General features: G+C 41.3%; 1 protein-coding gene across 1 annotated transcript in view; it reads left to right on the forward strand.

The window, feature by feature from the left end:
- Window positions 1-14178, forward strand: part of LOC108574330 (doublesex- and mab-3-related transcription factor A2) — a 39446-nt gene that overhangs the window by 21829 nt on the left and 3439 nt on the right. The window contains exons 3-4 of the mRNA XM_017936901.1: window positions 11936-12058; window positions 13499-13776. Coding sequence (XP_017792390.1) covers window positions 11936-12058; window positions 13499-13776 — 401 coding nt within the window. The remainder of the gene's footprint in view (window positions 1-11935; window positions 12059-13498; window positions 13777-14178) is intronic.

The following is a 14178-nucleotide window of genomic DNA, read 5'->3' on the forward strand; positions in this document are numbered from 1 at the left end:
TCCAATCTTTAAATTAACTATGACAAAATGATTAGCGTTGCAATTTCAAATAAAATATAAGACACTCCTTAAAAATTTATGTTAAGAACACGAATTTTTGATAAAGTGTCTTATCTCCTTTGCTACGAATGAGAATCGCGTATCTGTGAAGATAGAGAGCTGCCAGTAGGGCATGTGTTTTTGTCGGGTCCCTTGCGTAGTCACCTCCTCGTGGTGGGACCTGGTAATTGGTATCCTTTTCCAAAGAAAATTCTCACTTTTGCAAAAGGATACCAAGCTAAGAACTACGCGTACCCGTCGACACTCTGATTCTCACACACAGTTGAAAGTTTGAACTTTAAGTAGTTCGTAAGATAAAGTTAGTTAATTCTAAGATAGAAAATTGAACACTATATGCGCGTTTCTTAATAAAATACTTTGAAAAGTTATTCAGATTCTATGGTAGATATGAAAGTTCCATTTAACATCAAATTTTAACATCGATCTGTCAATAGCAAATTAGCAATCAATTGCCTACGAAACACAAAGAAGAATTTCTTCAATTTTCTGACATAAAAACAGTGTTTTTAATATGTTACACAATAAAAAGTTACATTACGTGGTAAGATACTGTATCTCATCTTATATATTTTACTTTTCAAACATTTGTATCAGACTTTTCTGCAATTTCTCAATTGCATTACGCATTATTGCAATAATTTCTATCGTTACATTTAATTCTAATTGTTTAGCAGCTTTTCTGCTGCTGTCGACTCTACATTTTACTGACACTTGTGGAATCGACTTTACATTTTTTGTTTTTTTTTTTACGTGGATGTAGGCCGACCCTACATTTTACTGACCCTTGTCGAATCGACCCTAAATTTTACTGACACTTGTGGAATCGATCCTACATTTTTTTTTTCTTTTACGTGGAGGTAGGCCGACTCTATGTGATAAACAATTGGCAACCAAACGTTGGCTCGCTAAAGCGATATATTATGAAATTAAATTAATCACTCAATAAGTATTAACGTTAGATTGTTTTCGAGGCAACCAAGCGATTTAAATACCAACTTTTTTAATTTTACGTTTTTTTATCCCGAAATTTTTCTTAATTTTGCTGTCTGGCGTGACAGTGAACGTGTTAATAAGTAAATGTTGTTCAAATTATATCGTGTTTGATATCATTTTCATCAGAAAAATCTCACCAACATGTTAAAAAAAATTCCAGATGAAAAAAAGTAAAATTAAAGAAATTATATTTTTCTATTATGATTTGTCGAGCCGTGAAATCTCGTAGCCTGACTGCGATCGAGATATCATGGGCGCAGCAATAACGCAGACCTAGGCGTAGGACTATCTATACTGTCACTTGTAGAATCCAAACTTACTGACTCTTGTAGAGAATTTACTGTATTCTGTTGGATAACCAACCGCCTACTGACATTGAGTCACTCTTAAGATTAACCCCATAACGCCGGAAAACAAGTTATTAATCGATCGCTGACTGTCCAAGTCCTGTCCAGCAATTCGTCACCAGAACCAAGTTCACCTTCTCCCCCAAATCCCTTCCTTATAAGTACACACGAAAAGTCCCTTCGTTATAGAAACCAAGCGAGTATAGTTAAGAGCTGTCAATCTAGTACACAGCAGAAAACCACAACGTCTCTTCCCTTCGTGAAGTTCGTACCTTGTAAATTCGGAGTCCGCGAGTATAAGTGTCATCGTTAAAATAAAAGTTACATTGTTAAAATATAATCGATATCAACTTTCCTCCCCGGATTCCAACAATTCCACGTATTTTCTATTTCACTATGATAAATAAATTTATGGAGACCCATAGATCTACTCTGTCTCTTGATTAATTATTTACCAAGTGATAATTATTCAACATCCCTTCTCTGTCGCCACTCGATTGCAAAGGGTTAAATTATAGGGTGATTCTATTAGAGCAGGGGTCGGGAACCTGCGGCTCTTAAATGTTTAATAAAAATGTGCTGTTGCCACCGCAGAACCAACAGTTACCCCCCCAAAAAATAACTGTAATGCGTCGGTGAAGTAAATGTTTCGACGCGATTCTTAAATTAAAAATTTGAACTTAAATTAAAATTGCGGCTCCCTAAATTTTATTTTTTCTACGTTACTTCGTTGAAACGGCTCTTCGGCTCCGAGAGGTTGCCGACCCCTCTATTAGAGCAACCGGGGAATCACTCGAAGAGTTAATTTATGTAAAAAAATTACACAGTTCCATTTAAAAGAAAAGTAGGTACACTTATGCCATAGAATACCAGAGCTTGTTAACCCTAGAGCGATCTCCGTTTTCACTGTACGCTTAAGACTTTTGGGTGAAAAAGAACCTAAGACCTTATGTGTAATAATTTGTTTCCAACGCGACATATGATCCTAGACAATAAGCGTTTAAAACAATGTTAAGGAACGTAAACTTGATTACTAAAAATATAAAAAACCGGTGGGTCAAAAAGACCCGGAGATCGCTCTAGGGTTAAACAGCATCTTACAATGTTTTCCTCTGTGATCTTTTTCTAACCTCGCTTGAAACAGAGTTGTATCTTCACCCAGTTGCTAAAATCACTCTGTACATTTTGACTGTCACACGATACTAATTTTCACGATAAGAATGTAACTTAAATCACGTAATACTGTCTCTGTACGAAAACATAATAGGCGTTCTAAATACTTACGAACCGCAGTGTATAATCACGTTCACTGCGGCAGCTCTTTGACGATACGGGACAAACAAGCCCCGTACATTCTCTCCCTATATTTTCTTACTTTACCCGAGAAAAATTGGATCTGTGCCCAGGTGGAAATAGCGTACAAAAGACAAGTATCAACTTAACAAGTAGCTAATATGCAACGAAAAACGAGTTACACAGTACGGTACGTGGTTTTCATACCCTGTACCGCAACGAACGCGATACATCAGGCGTAAAAATGAATTCTTCCCGATTTTTTCCGTACAATCGAAGTGTCCTTTTAAAAAAAACGAAATAATTTCCATTATTTCCAAAAATTGCCATAAATTCCAAAGGAGATAACCTTTTTGCAATTTGTGTGGCAACTTGCGAATATCGTCACGTTAGAAACTCCGTGTCTTCGTATCGCTCACGCGAATCCCGTCGGAAAGAAACGAATTTCTACACGAAATACAACGATCGCAGTAGTACGCGATAACACACACGCGCGTGTATACAGATTCTTACGGCGATTAATTAGACGTCGTTCTGGCGTACAAGTCCCCGTAGGCGCACACTCTTGACCGATGACAAGACGCACTCTCTCTCGAAGCAGATACACCACGGGCTGGAACGTGTGCACACGTCCGCGTTGTTGTAGGTCTACGCCCTAAACCCGCGCCGCGGCGCGTATCAGCCGTACGGTGGAGACAGACGCGGACAATGGAATCATGCGAGGACAATGCCGAATAATTTAGAATGGCATATAGATATCGGGAGCTTCCGGCCTACGGCGCCGCTGCATAATAGAGAATAGGAGTAATAGGACACAGGCTGCAGGGCAACTGTGGAGGACACGAAACATCCCTATAAATTAGGCTTAGGCCCCGACGCCGACGAGCGTCGTCGTCGACGTCGTTGACGACTCGCGAACCTTCGTCGATACAAGCTTTTTCTTACTCGAACGATTGTCAATCATCTTCGAGAGATCGCGTCTTTCTTTCTTTTTTTTTTTTTTTTTTTTTTGGAAAATTATGTGTCGTATGTTTTACCGGAATTTTAGCTCTTTCGCTGTTAAAAGTGCGTCATTTGGGTCGTTACGAGGAGTAAAATATTTCGAGAGGTAACCTTTCAAGATGGCGGAAAGTAACGAAAAGTCGAAAAACGATTGATTGTAAATGTAATAAGAAATTAATGATTTCTTCAAAGATTTCAAAAATCAAGGAGCATTCTGAAGACGTATTGATTCTTTTAGAAAAAAGGTGACGACTTTTTTAGGTTAGAACCTAACCTAAACTTAGCCGTTTAATATATACGGAAAACCGAAGAAATTACATATTTCACAAGAAGAGCTTGATCCAATACGAAAGAAATTCCTTTCAATTTACAAGAAGTCCGTCGCGGTACGATCGCCATTTTCTCTTTCGCTGTAGAGTGTCTATGACATATACGCACACACGCGCGCATCTACACAAACGTGATTCTACCGTACATAGGAGATCTTCCATTCATGCCCGAATTCGTAATAAATCCTCTAGCGTTACAGAGGGTTTAGACGCCCCGCGAGTTTTCTCCACGTTGAAACCAGTTTTATTAACTTCCTCGCTCGCGAAAAAAAACCGGTGATATGTTACACCTTGCCGCTGCTCGGCACACAGAGACACGTAGAAGTTAGATAGTTCGAAGCAACAGAGAGAGAGAGAGAGGGATTACAATAAATTGCAAACGCACCCTTCTCGAAATACAAGACTCTCTGGCATTGATACTTGGGGAGGGAAAGCTTGGTAAACGAGAAACCAGAAAAGATTCGAACACGTGATACTGTGTTCCGTTTTTTCTTTTTTTTCAAAGGGATTGTCGCGGACGTGTTTCTGGGCGTAACCTATCGCAACCCTCTCAGTTTTCACACCTCTCCCATGGTTCGTTGATTAGAATGGCTACCTGGATAGGTGCTAATCCGTTTCGGATGGCGAATTTCTCCTCGTGGTGGAGACACGTGAATTCATTTCGACAGAGGACGATTCTTCCTCTTGGTAGATTGTATCGTCACTTTGACTATATTTGCAAGGGTAATCCCCGAGTTTTCATTTTACGAAACTTACGTTCGATCGAGGGTTCTCGAAGAATTAGCGACTTGTATACAGAGTGTCCTAGTGTTGATGGTACAACCGTGGAGGGGGTGATTCTATATGAGAAAATAAGTCGAAAATATGGAACACATTTTTTTTCATTCGAGGTTTCGTTTTCGAGAAAATCGACTTTAAATTTTCTTGTTTAGAGAAATCATTGACATCGTAGAAATTGCTTGTATGGAGAACCAAGAAATTCTAAGAAGAAGAGCAGAATTATTAGGAATTAGTATATTTTTGTTAATTTTCGTTCGAAGAAAAGAATACGAATACCGTGAAACACGGGTGAATTGGAATTTGAATTTTCTACAATTGCAACGACATTTATTACCTTCGCGAGCGAGACGAAAATCCTTAAAATTCAAGGAAGCCTTTGAACAGCTATTAATTATGTAATATAATCGATCGAGCACACGGCGTGAATTCCGACGTCGTTGCAAAATGGTATTAATGACGATCACCATCGTCAGGGGGGAGGAAAGGAATGCAATATCCGAGCGGCAGGGTGTTAATGTAGCCGGTGGCTGGGACCAAATAGAAAATTCCACGGTGAAACCAGTCGCCTTTCTGAACACGTGGTCCGCTAGATTATGAGACAGTTATTAAAATATCATTGTTCGTCGGTGACCCTTCAGTTCGGAGCACGAATTTTTCACCCCCGTGAAACGCCACGGGGGTGACTTCGTTCCTGGTGTATCCTTCGCATTGGCGTAACGAAGTGGCATGTTTGCCACGTCCTTGAAACGAAGGGAAGCTGCGATATTTACCAGAGGACTATATTACGTATAAGTAGAGGCAGGGGTTTCGAAGAAGAAAGAAAGATGTTCCCGTCGAATACTCTTTGAATTCTTCAGGCTGACGAGTATAAATCAACGAGATACATATTGTAAGTGTAGTGTGTGTCTGTCCGTGTGCATGTGTGTGCCTGTCCGAGTTGTTAACAGAGGAGCAGCGTTGTTTGGCGGTTGCTAATGATTAGATTGGATCAGCATGTCGTCGCGTTTGGTTGTCCGCGCGCCCCTTTTAATTGTAAAACCGCCCATCCCTTACAATATGTAGATTGACGTTTCCATTGAGTAGGTAGGGTAAAGTAATCTGAACGAATGAAAAATCTCTACAGATCGATTCGATCCTATGTAATCCTGTGTAATTTTTAAGCATCGACATAAATAATGTAAAAACGGTGATTTAATTTTATCTGAACAAATTAACGAAGAAACGACGTTCGTCGGTTTTTCTCTTTCTAAATTCAAACAGCTCCGAGGGAGATCGTTAACTTTACTCTCCGAGGTGACTGTATGTATAATACCTACTTGTTCGGTTTGAAGAACAACCCTGTGAGAGAGAAAAGTGAGCAACAGCGAAGTAACAGCTAGGAGCAATTAAGTTAAACAGCGGAACACTCGATATAGTTGCGCAGTAGGGTGAACCCCCGGGCCACGGAGAGGCCACTCGAAGGAACCTTGTTATCGAAAGCGTGCGCGTCAAGAATTAACCCGCGTGTACCTACTATAACAGGAGCGAGCCCGAAGGGAAAAGAGAAATGGGAAGGTGGTCGAAACGGAACGCCAGGCTGGAAGCTACATTTCCTACATCGCCCTATATATTCTTTCCCCCCTTTTTCAATCCCGCTCCTTCTTCCATCTCTGGTCTCTCCTGTAATCCTCCCTTGGAGTGTCTTTCGCTCTTTTTCTTCTTCCTGTCTCGCCTTTCTCTTCTCTTCTTATCATCTCTCCCTCTTTTTCTCTCTTCTTACAATCCTCTCCTTCTCCCGGTCTCTCCTTTTGCTTCTCACTCACTCTCCCTTTCTTCCCTCTTCCTCTCCATTCTCTCCTCCTTTCTTTCTCTTCTCTTCTCATCATCTCTCCCTCTTTTTCTCTCCTTCTCCCTGGTTCTCTTTTCCTATCTTTCTTTCTCTTTTCTTGCAATCCTCCCCTTCTATTTTCCTCTCTTTCTCTCTTTCTTCTCCCCCCTGTCACTCTCCCGTCCCTCTTCCTCTCCATTCCCTCCTTCTTTCTTTCTCTCCGTATCTCCTGTCGCTCTTTCTGCTTTTCACTCACTCTTTCTCTCCTTACCTTCTTCTTTCTCTTCTCTCTCCTCTCCTTTTCTGCACCCTCATCTCTCTCCTTCACCCCCCTTCTTACTTTCTCTCTCGCCTCTCTCCCTCTCCCTCTCTCTGTTCCGCTAATAAACGGCCGGTTAAACTTTTTAACGAGCGGTCAGCCGCAGCAGACTTTCTTCAACGAGCAACGCACCCCCTTTTGGATTCTTTCACGCATTCACGAGGACTCAATGGCCGTGCACGTGCGTATACATACATACGCCTCCGTGTACAGTTATAACGCCACTCTTGACGTTCGGTATTATTTAGTTTGTGGCGTGGGTGGCCTGTAGCAATTATTTCGAAGATCGAACACAGCTCTGGTCCTTATTTCTTCCTTCTCTCTCTCTCTCGATTCAGAATGTGTCCGATGGAAAATTCTTTCTTTTCTTCCCCTTTGGTTCGCTTCGATTTATCGTGAAATTGCAAACGAAGAACGGAGAATTAGTGAGTTTCCTTCTTTTTTTATTTCGCTTCGTTGCGGTGTCATTTTTACCGGGAAAAACATCTGTCCGTACACATAGTACCACTCTCCTCTTGTTCGATGATCGTTCAACGTTGTATTTGTTAAGGCGTATAATTTTTGTTCGATGTCAGGGTATACAGTTTATTAAAGCGTATGATTTAACAGTGAACGAGGGTGAAATTGAGAAAATTGCACGGCCAAATGAGAGGAATCGGGAAGGGTTACGCATCAAAGTCTTCACCCTTTCAGCTGCCCCGATTGTTCGTTCAGATTGTATTTGTTAAATGATGTAACTTAAGGATCGTTTTAATACAAGTGAAATTACAGAAAGATTTTCAAATCGAAAACATTACGGTAGACATTACGGTTTGTTCGATTAAGCTGTGAATTAATACGATCTATGAACGTTCAGAAATCTTCCCTCCAAATCTCGTTTCATGTCTTTGGCGATTTTTCCAGAAAAATCTTCAGCTCTGATCTCAATTCAGTATCCATTACGATGCTCGGCAGGTAAATATCAAATTCTTCGAAATAATAAAATAGCAAATTCTTCAAAACAAAGAATATCAAATATACAAATTCCGAAATTTATTTAAGCAGTGAAAAGACTGATTTCGAAATCAATCGATTTTCCGTAAAAATCAGTAAAAAGGAATCTTCTTTCTTTTCACTCTCTCTTCAAATAAACCTTCAACTTCCCCTTAAAAAAGTGACTCGTCTGTACACCCAACGAAATACGATAATTCGGTGAATCGAGGCTGTGAAAGTCTCGAAACTGTCGTCGCGAGAAAGAAAATTTGAAGAAAAATAGAAGGAAGCTTCTCTTCTCCGGGCGAATCGGTAACAGACGAAGAAAATGAGGCGGCCTGCGTGCTCAGCCGATGGAGAGAAACAGGGGAGAGAAAGTGATCGCGGGTCGTTTTTTCGGGGAATCTCTCCTCGACGGAAGTTACTGTGGAATCCGACGGTGGTAATTCGAGGTGAACGGAACAGAAGTGGGCTCGAATTACCGGGGAACTATTAATGAAACAGGGATTAAAAGAAAGGAGCTGGGCCAAACGGGGGGTGAACAGATGGGTTCGTCGAGCGGCGCTCAATGAAAAGAATATCGCTGCTTTTTCGCCATTCACGCGGGGTAGTTGTCTGTGACGATGGTTTTTAAAGGTTTCTGATCGGTAGAACGTATCCTAGTGAACCTTCCCTTGTGGGAAAGTCGAAACACAAGGGGAACACTGTATAGGTTTCTTTTCCTTTCTTTCTTTCTCCTTTTCAATTATTATTTTTAGGTAAAATCGAACGATTTTATTAGTGCGAGAGAGAAGTCGGTTAGAAAAGGTATTTTTTCTTCTTTTTTTTTTTAATAATAATAATACATCTACATGTGGAATTGGTTTAATAATGGTAATTGGTAAATAGTGTGTTTGTCGAATCGTCTCGAGATTTGGAAAATGAGCGGATCATACAGGGAAACAGAGAGTAAAACAGTAGAAGCGCGTTGTTATTGATATCAGTGAGTACGTGAGAATTTATTGCGAGATATATTTAGAGAGCGTTGATCAAATTATCATTATTTCTTTTTTACCTGTGTTCATAGTTATTGTTATAAAATATATTGCTATTGAACTTATTATCAAGTGTTATACAACCACACTACAACTGGCCTCTTTTTAGGCCAACCAGCAGATTTGATGTAATCTGGTGTGTCGTGCGTGATTGTCAATTAGAAAGGTCTCACGGTTTCGTTCTTTCGAGTTTTCCGATTTCCCGTTCATTATTGATGAGAGAAGTAACTAGCTCGTTGGGTGATTGACTAGCTTCTGTTTATGGGATTCAGCGAATTGATGCGCTAGTTCGCGTACATGACACCCTATAAAACGGAATAACTTTTTTTTAAATTGGGCCAAACGACTTTAGTTTTTTTTTGAGAAGTTAGAAAAATTAGTTTACTAGACGACGTGTGCAAAAAATTTGGAAAAAATTACAGTTTGTGGGAATCGCGGAGAAAATTGTAAAGGTCACGTTTTACAACTTTTTTATTTGAGCTCGTAATGAAAATTTAAAAGATAAGTTTTGCAGATCCACGTGAATTATACACACGCTGAAAATTTCATCGAAGTCAGTAGATGGAGGAACAAGCGACAGGCGTCGAAAGATTTATCAGTTAGAGGCGTGGAATAGTGCGATTTTCACAATCTTTAACCGTTTGTAGCTCGTAACAACGTTAACCGATTTCGATGAAATTTTCAGCACGTATATAATTCACATAGATCTACAAAACGTATGTTTCAAATTTTCATCACAAGCCTAACTGAACTGCGAGCACCTTTGATTTCTCTGCTTTCAGTCGGTTGAAAATGCAACGAAACTTAGTGGGAAAAGGATTCTTCGAAATGTCCACAATGACAAATTACAAGAAAGATATCTGAAAAAAATCCGATCGTGCAAGTTTATCGAAGCAATTTCACAAGCTTTCGCGTAAAATTAAAACGTCCCCACTCGAGGTATCGCCTTTAATTGCTCGTGAAAACAACGGACCGGTTTTCCGTTCGTTTTATCGCGCGAGAAAAGAGAAACGATCGAAAGAAGAAAAAGCGAAGAAAAGGAGAAAAAGTCTTGTCGAAGGTCGTGGATAATAGTTTCCAATACTTGTTCCTAACATTCGCGGTAACGAGGTCCGTAACGACCGTCGGGGCAAGAAATAAACGAGAGAGAAAGAGTCTGATCGCAGTTTTCCCGGTTTTTCCCTTGAACCCAATCGTCCCCGTAGAAATACAAGTTTCGAGCGGCCTGGTAACGACGATCGAAGAAATCTTAAAGGGCTAAAACTGACCGCGTTCAAGTCTCCATGTTTTTCCAATAACTCTGCTGCCACTACTCTTCCGCGTGTATGCATAAGCATATTGAACCGCGAGCAAAGTATAGTATTTAGGTAGGCATACTGATTATACGGAGAGGCGAAACGAACAACTTCGCTTCGACGTTGATAAATTTTCAAAATAATATACAGTCGATTCCGGTTAATTGGGACCGCCGTTTATTTTTTGGACAGATACTGAAGAACGGAATATAAATACGTGTTCATTTACTTATTTTTCGTTACTTATTAATGTCATTTTATTACTTATCGTTAGCTTTGCTTGCATGCTTAAACACACATTCAATACCGAATATTACATACGTTTTTCAATAAATTCTTTTTGGCTTCTGTTAAGTCATTGGGATTAGCACGTTTCCAGACGTTCGTTTCGTAGCAGCAGTGATTTTATGACATCACGGCATTCGTAGTCTTTCAATCTAAGAACTTGCTTTCACCTTTATTACCTTATTTTCGACTTGGAATGTTCGCCCTTTTAATTTGTACATTTTTTGCATCCATATGGTCACCAGAGCCGAAGCGCGTCTTAACGTTATTGTCTGCTACGGTCACTGTTCGAGGCACGAGGAATTCACGCGTGCGTCACTCAAGGGTAGGTACCTTTGAGTGACCTATGGTCTGGGGGGTGGCATTTTCGTGTAGTTTTCCCACCTATGATTTTAACCAATAGTTTTTGCCAGCCACCCTTTCCCACCGCTATCGAAAAATGTCCTCAGCCTATCCGAGGGCCTCACCCCCGCGATGCGTCCTCGCTCGGAGGTGTCGTGGGACCTTTCGCGGAGAAGATAGTTAGAATTCATTTCTAACTTTCCTCTACGGAGGTAGTATCTACATTATACCGAGAATTTTGCGAAACATTCAACGAACTATGCTTCTACGGTCTCGAAATCACCTTGAACGTAAAAAAGACTACATTTTCGTTAGCTTCGATATTTTTCCCAAAATATAAAGTCACGTCTTTACCTAATTACCGAAGTAAACTGCTGTTATTGTAAAATATCAGCCAATCCCACGAGAGTTCGTCTCGAAAGTGAGGAAATATTTCAATGGGAAACCAAAGAGAAGTTGAAAAATTCAAAAATATCGCTCTATCACGGAAGAAACAGAGAAACTGAGAAGAAGATATTTACTTTTTCCTTTACTTTCGATAAAATTCAAAGGTACCTACTCGTATACGCTCGAAATATTGATCTACATTTCGCTATAAAATTCGAACTTACCGCGTGACCCAATTAGAATTGTCCGCTTCTCTTCCACCTAATCATCGATCACCGATATCAATTCATTATTCACCACTACTGTCGCACACACGTACACACAGAGGAGGCAAGTGAATCGTTACACAAATCGAAATTCGAAACGGTCCCAAGCGAATAGCCAGCGGGTGGTAAATACGCTTGTGTTTGCGCTCACAATAAAAGATGCACAAACGTTTTTTTCAAGGGTGTCAAGGATCTGCAAGAGTCAATTCGGCGTGCGTCGTAGAACAATGTAAAGTGTTTGCTCGCTGGAGAATTTCATTTGGCATTGTGCCGTGTTAATACGCGCGTTTTTCCTCTCCTTTCTTTTCGTTTCTTTCTTCCTTCCTTTTTTTTTTTTTTTTATTATTATTCTTTCCTTTTTCTCCTCTTCTTTTTTTTTCATTTCATCCCGCAAGCGAACGATACGCCCCTGTTTTTGTTCCAGGCACAAAGAGGTCGAGAATCTCTGAGAGCACTACGGGAACAATGCTTTCCACGAGCGACACCGGTAACGAAGACGACCGTGACTCCGACTCCGGCGGAGAACTTCTTGCTGACCGTCCATTGGGTAAGACTCCGTTGCCTCCTCCCTGTACGTTACACTCTCGAGCCACGGTGTTCGCCGTGTTGTCGGGACCGTTTGAAATAGAGCAATTTTCTTCGGTCCAATGACAAAGAGATAGACGAGATAGATTTTGAGGAAAATTTAAAAAAAAAAGAAAAAAACTGCTTCTTCCTGGGTATTCAACTGTAAGGGTTTTAATGGATCGAGGATTGTTCGTGTAACTGGGTTGCTCGGTACCCACACAGTAAGTTCTTTTAAAATCTTTATTGAATAGGTGGCTCGCGAGGTTCACACTTGACTGTCGACTGACTGCTTTCCAGTCAGCTCGCGAGTTATCAGGAATCCCAATCAGGAATTTCGTCTTTAACCCGCCGCTAGTCCTTTGCGCCCTTGGCGCGCTTTTTCCAGGACCGCCGCGAATTATGCTGGGGGCGTATTATCCGCTGCAGCGCATTTGGCAACGCGACGGATTTTCCTCCAGGTCCGGTACTTGAGACATGCGGCTTGGGCCTCTGGACCCGTACGCGGCAATCCTTGGTTTATGACACGGCAAATTGCTATTGAGACCGTTGATGAAAGTTTCTACGAAAACATGCATTGTTAGATTTACTAAACATTGAACAGACTAACCCTTTCGTTACTACGGGCGACTATAGTCGCTCTCCATAAGATGCCACTGACATGCCACGGGCGACTATAGTCGCTCTCCATAAGATGCCACTGACATGCTACGGGCGACTATAGTCGCTCTGCATAAGATGCCGCGTATTGTACATACGACGAGCGATTGGAGTTATTGCACATCGAGTGTCTTACTCTGGACATGTAGCATCAGTATTTTGTTTTGCAAAAAAAAAAAGCCGTGCTTTTGGCACGGCGGCTCGTTCAGCGGGAGTGTCGCCCCGGAGAAACCGCTCGTAGCGAAAGGGCTAAAACGGTTTCCTCAAAAATACCTATGCTATACCTTTGTCACAAACCGTGTTGGTCGCCCGCGCGGCAAATGCTTGCCACACAACCCTTTCGCTATTATCGCCGCGTATAGGCGTTTCGAAAATTTACTCAGGCTCGGGCAACTTCTTCCCCGCTGTCGCTTCGCGACTTCCACTACCAGTGTTCCGGTTTCCCCTCTGTCAACTATTTCATATTGCCTCGCGCGACTGCGAATATACACTACCGGCCAAACGTTTCGAATCACTATGCATTACAAGTTGCACCAAAATTCTTAAAAAAAAAGTTAGCATTTATAATAATTTCTTAACGAATTTGTTATCGTTCAAATCAATTGAAACGAGGTGAAGTGCTACTGATCTCCGCAACATCAATTTCAAATCAATAAGGAATTAATAGCGGATTCAATATTAATGTATGTAAATTGCCAGGTGATTCCAAATTTTTGGCCGATAGTGTATCTATAATCTGTCGAAATCTGTCGTTGCAAAATAGCAGCTCCAACGTCGATCGGAATGACGGAGAACGAGGCAACGAGGAAACGGTCCAGCAGCCTGAACGACTCCGAGGAAGGAAGTCCGGAACCAGGTTCGCAAAGTCCGACGCATACGCCACCGTTAACGCCGGCATTGACTCCTCAAAGGGAGGACACGCCGGCGCCAGAGAATCTCAGCCTACGTAAAACCGGAAGTCCTCAGCAAGCCCAGCAGCAAACCCTTCAACCTGTAGACTTGGTGCAGCCTAGGCCGAGCCCTCCGCTACCCTCGCTGGCAGTAAGTTTTGTATGTCAAAAGTTTCAATATCTTTTTACCTTCTAAACTTTGTTCGCATTTAACCCCTTGACTTGCCGTTCGTTTTACCGACTGCGCATTTCAAGCGTCGGTTTTAGTACTGTTTCGGTACCTACTGCTGTATTTAGTTCTTTCCAAAGGTTAGCGACGTTTAATATAAAATTAGAGCTAACATTTGCCGACGATATTACCGTTTCTGCATCTTGACCAAATAGAATCTGCGCAACGAGTCCGACTCGTTGTTACGAGACAAGGGGTTAATTACGACGAGTACGAGTGAAAGCAATCGGCGAATAAAAAAGTAGAAGAAACATTTTAGGAGAAAATTTTGAAAAGTTAAAGTGAAAAGAGACGCGTCAGACGTTCCGATCTTTGTTCTAACGT

Source organism: Habropoda laboriosa, unplaced genomic scaffold (genome assembly GCF_001263275.1).
Source record: "Habropoda laboriosa isolate 0110345459 unplaced genomic scaffold, ASM126327v1 scaffold176, whole genome shotgun sequence".
Taxonomy (NCBI): Eukaryota; Metazoa; Arthropoda; class Insecta; order Hymenoptera; family Apidae; genus Habropoda; species Habropoda laboriosa.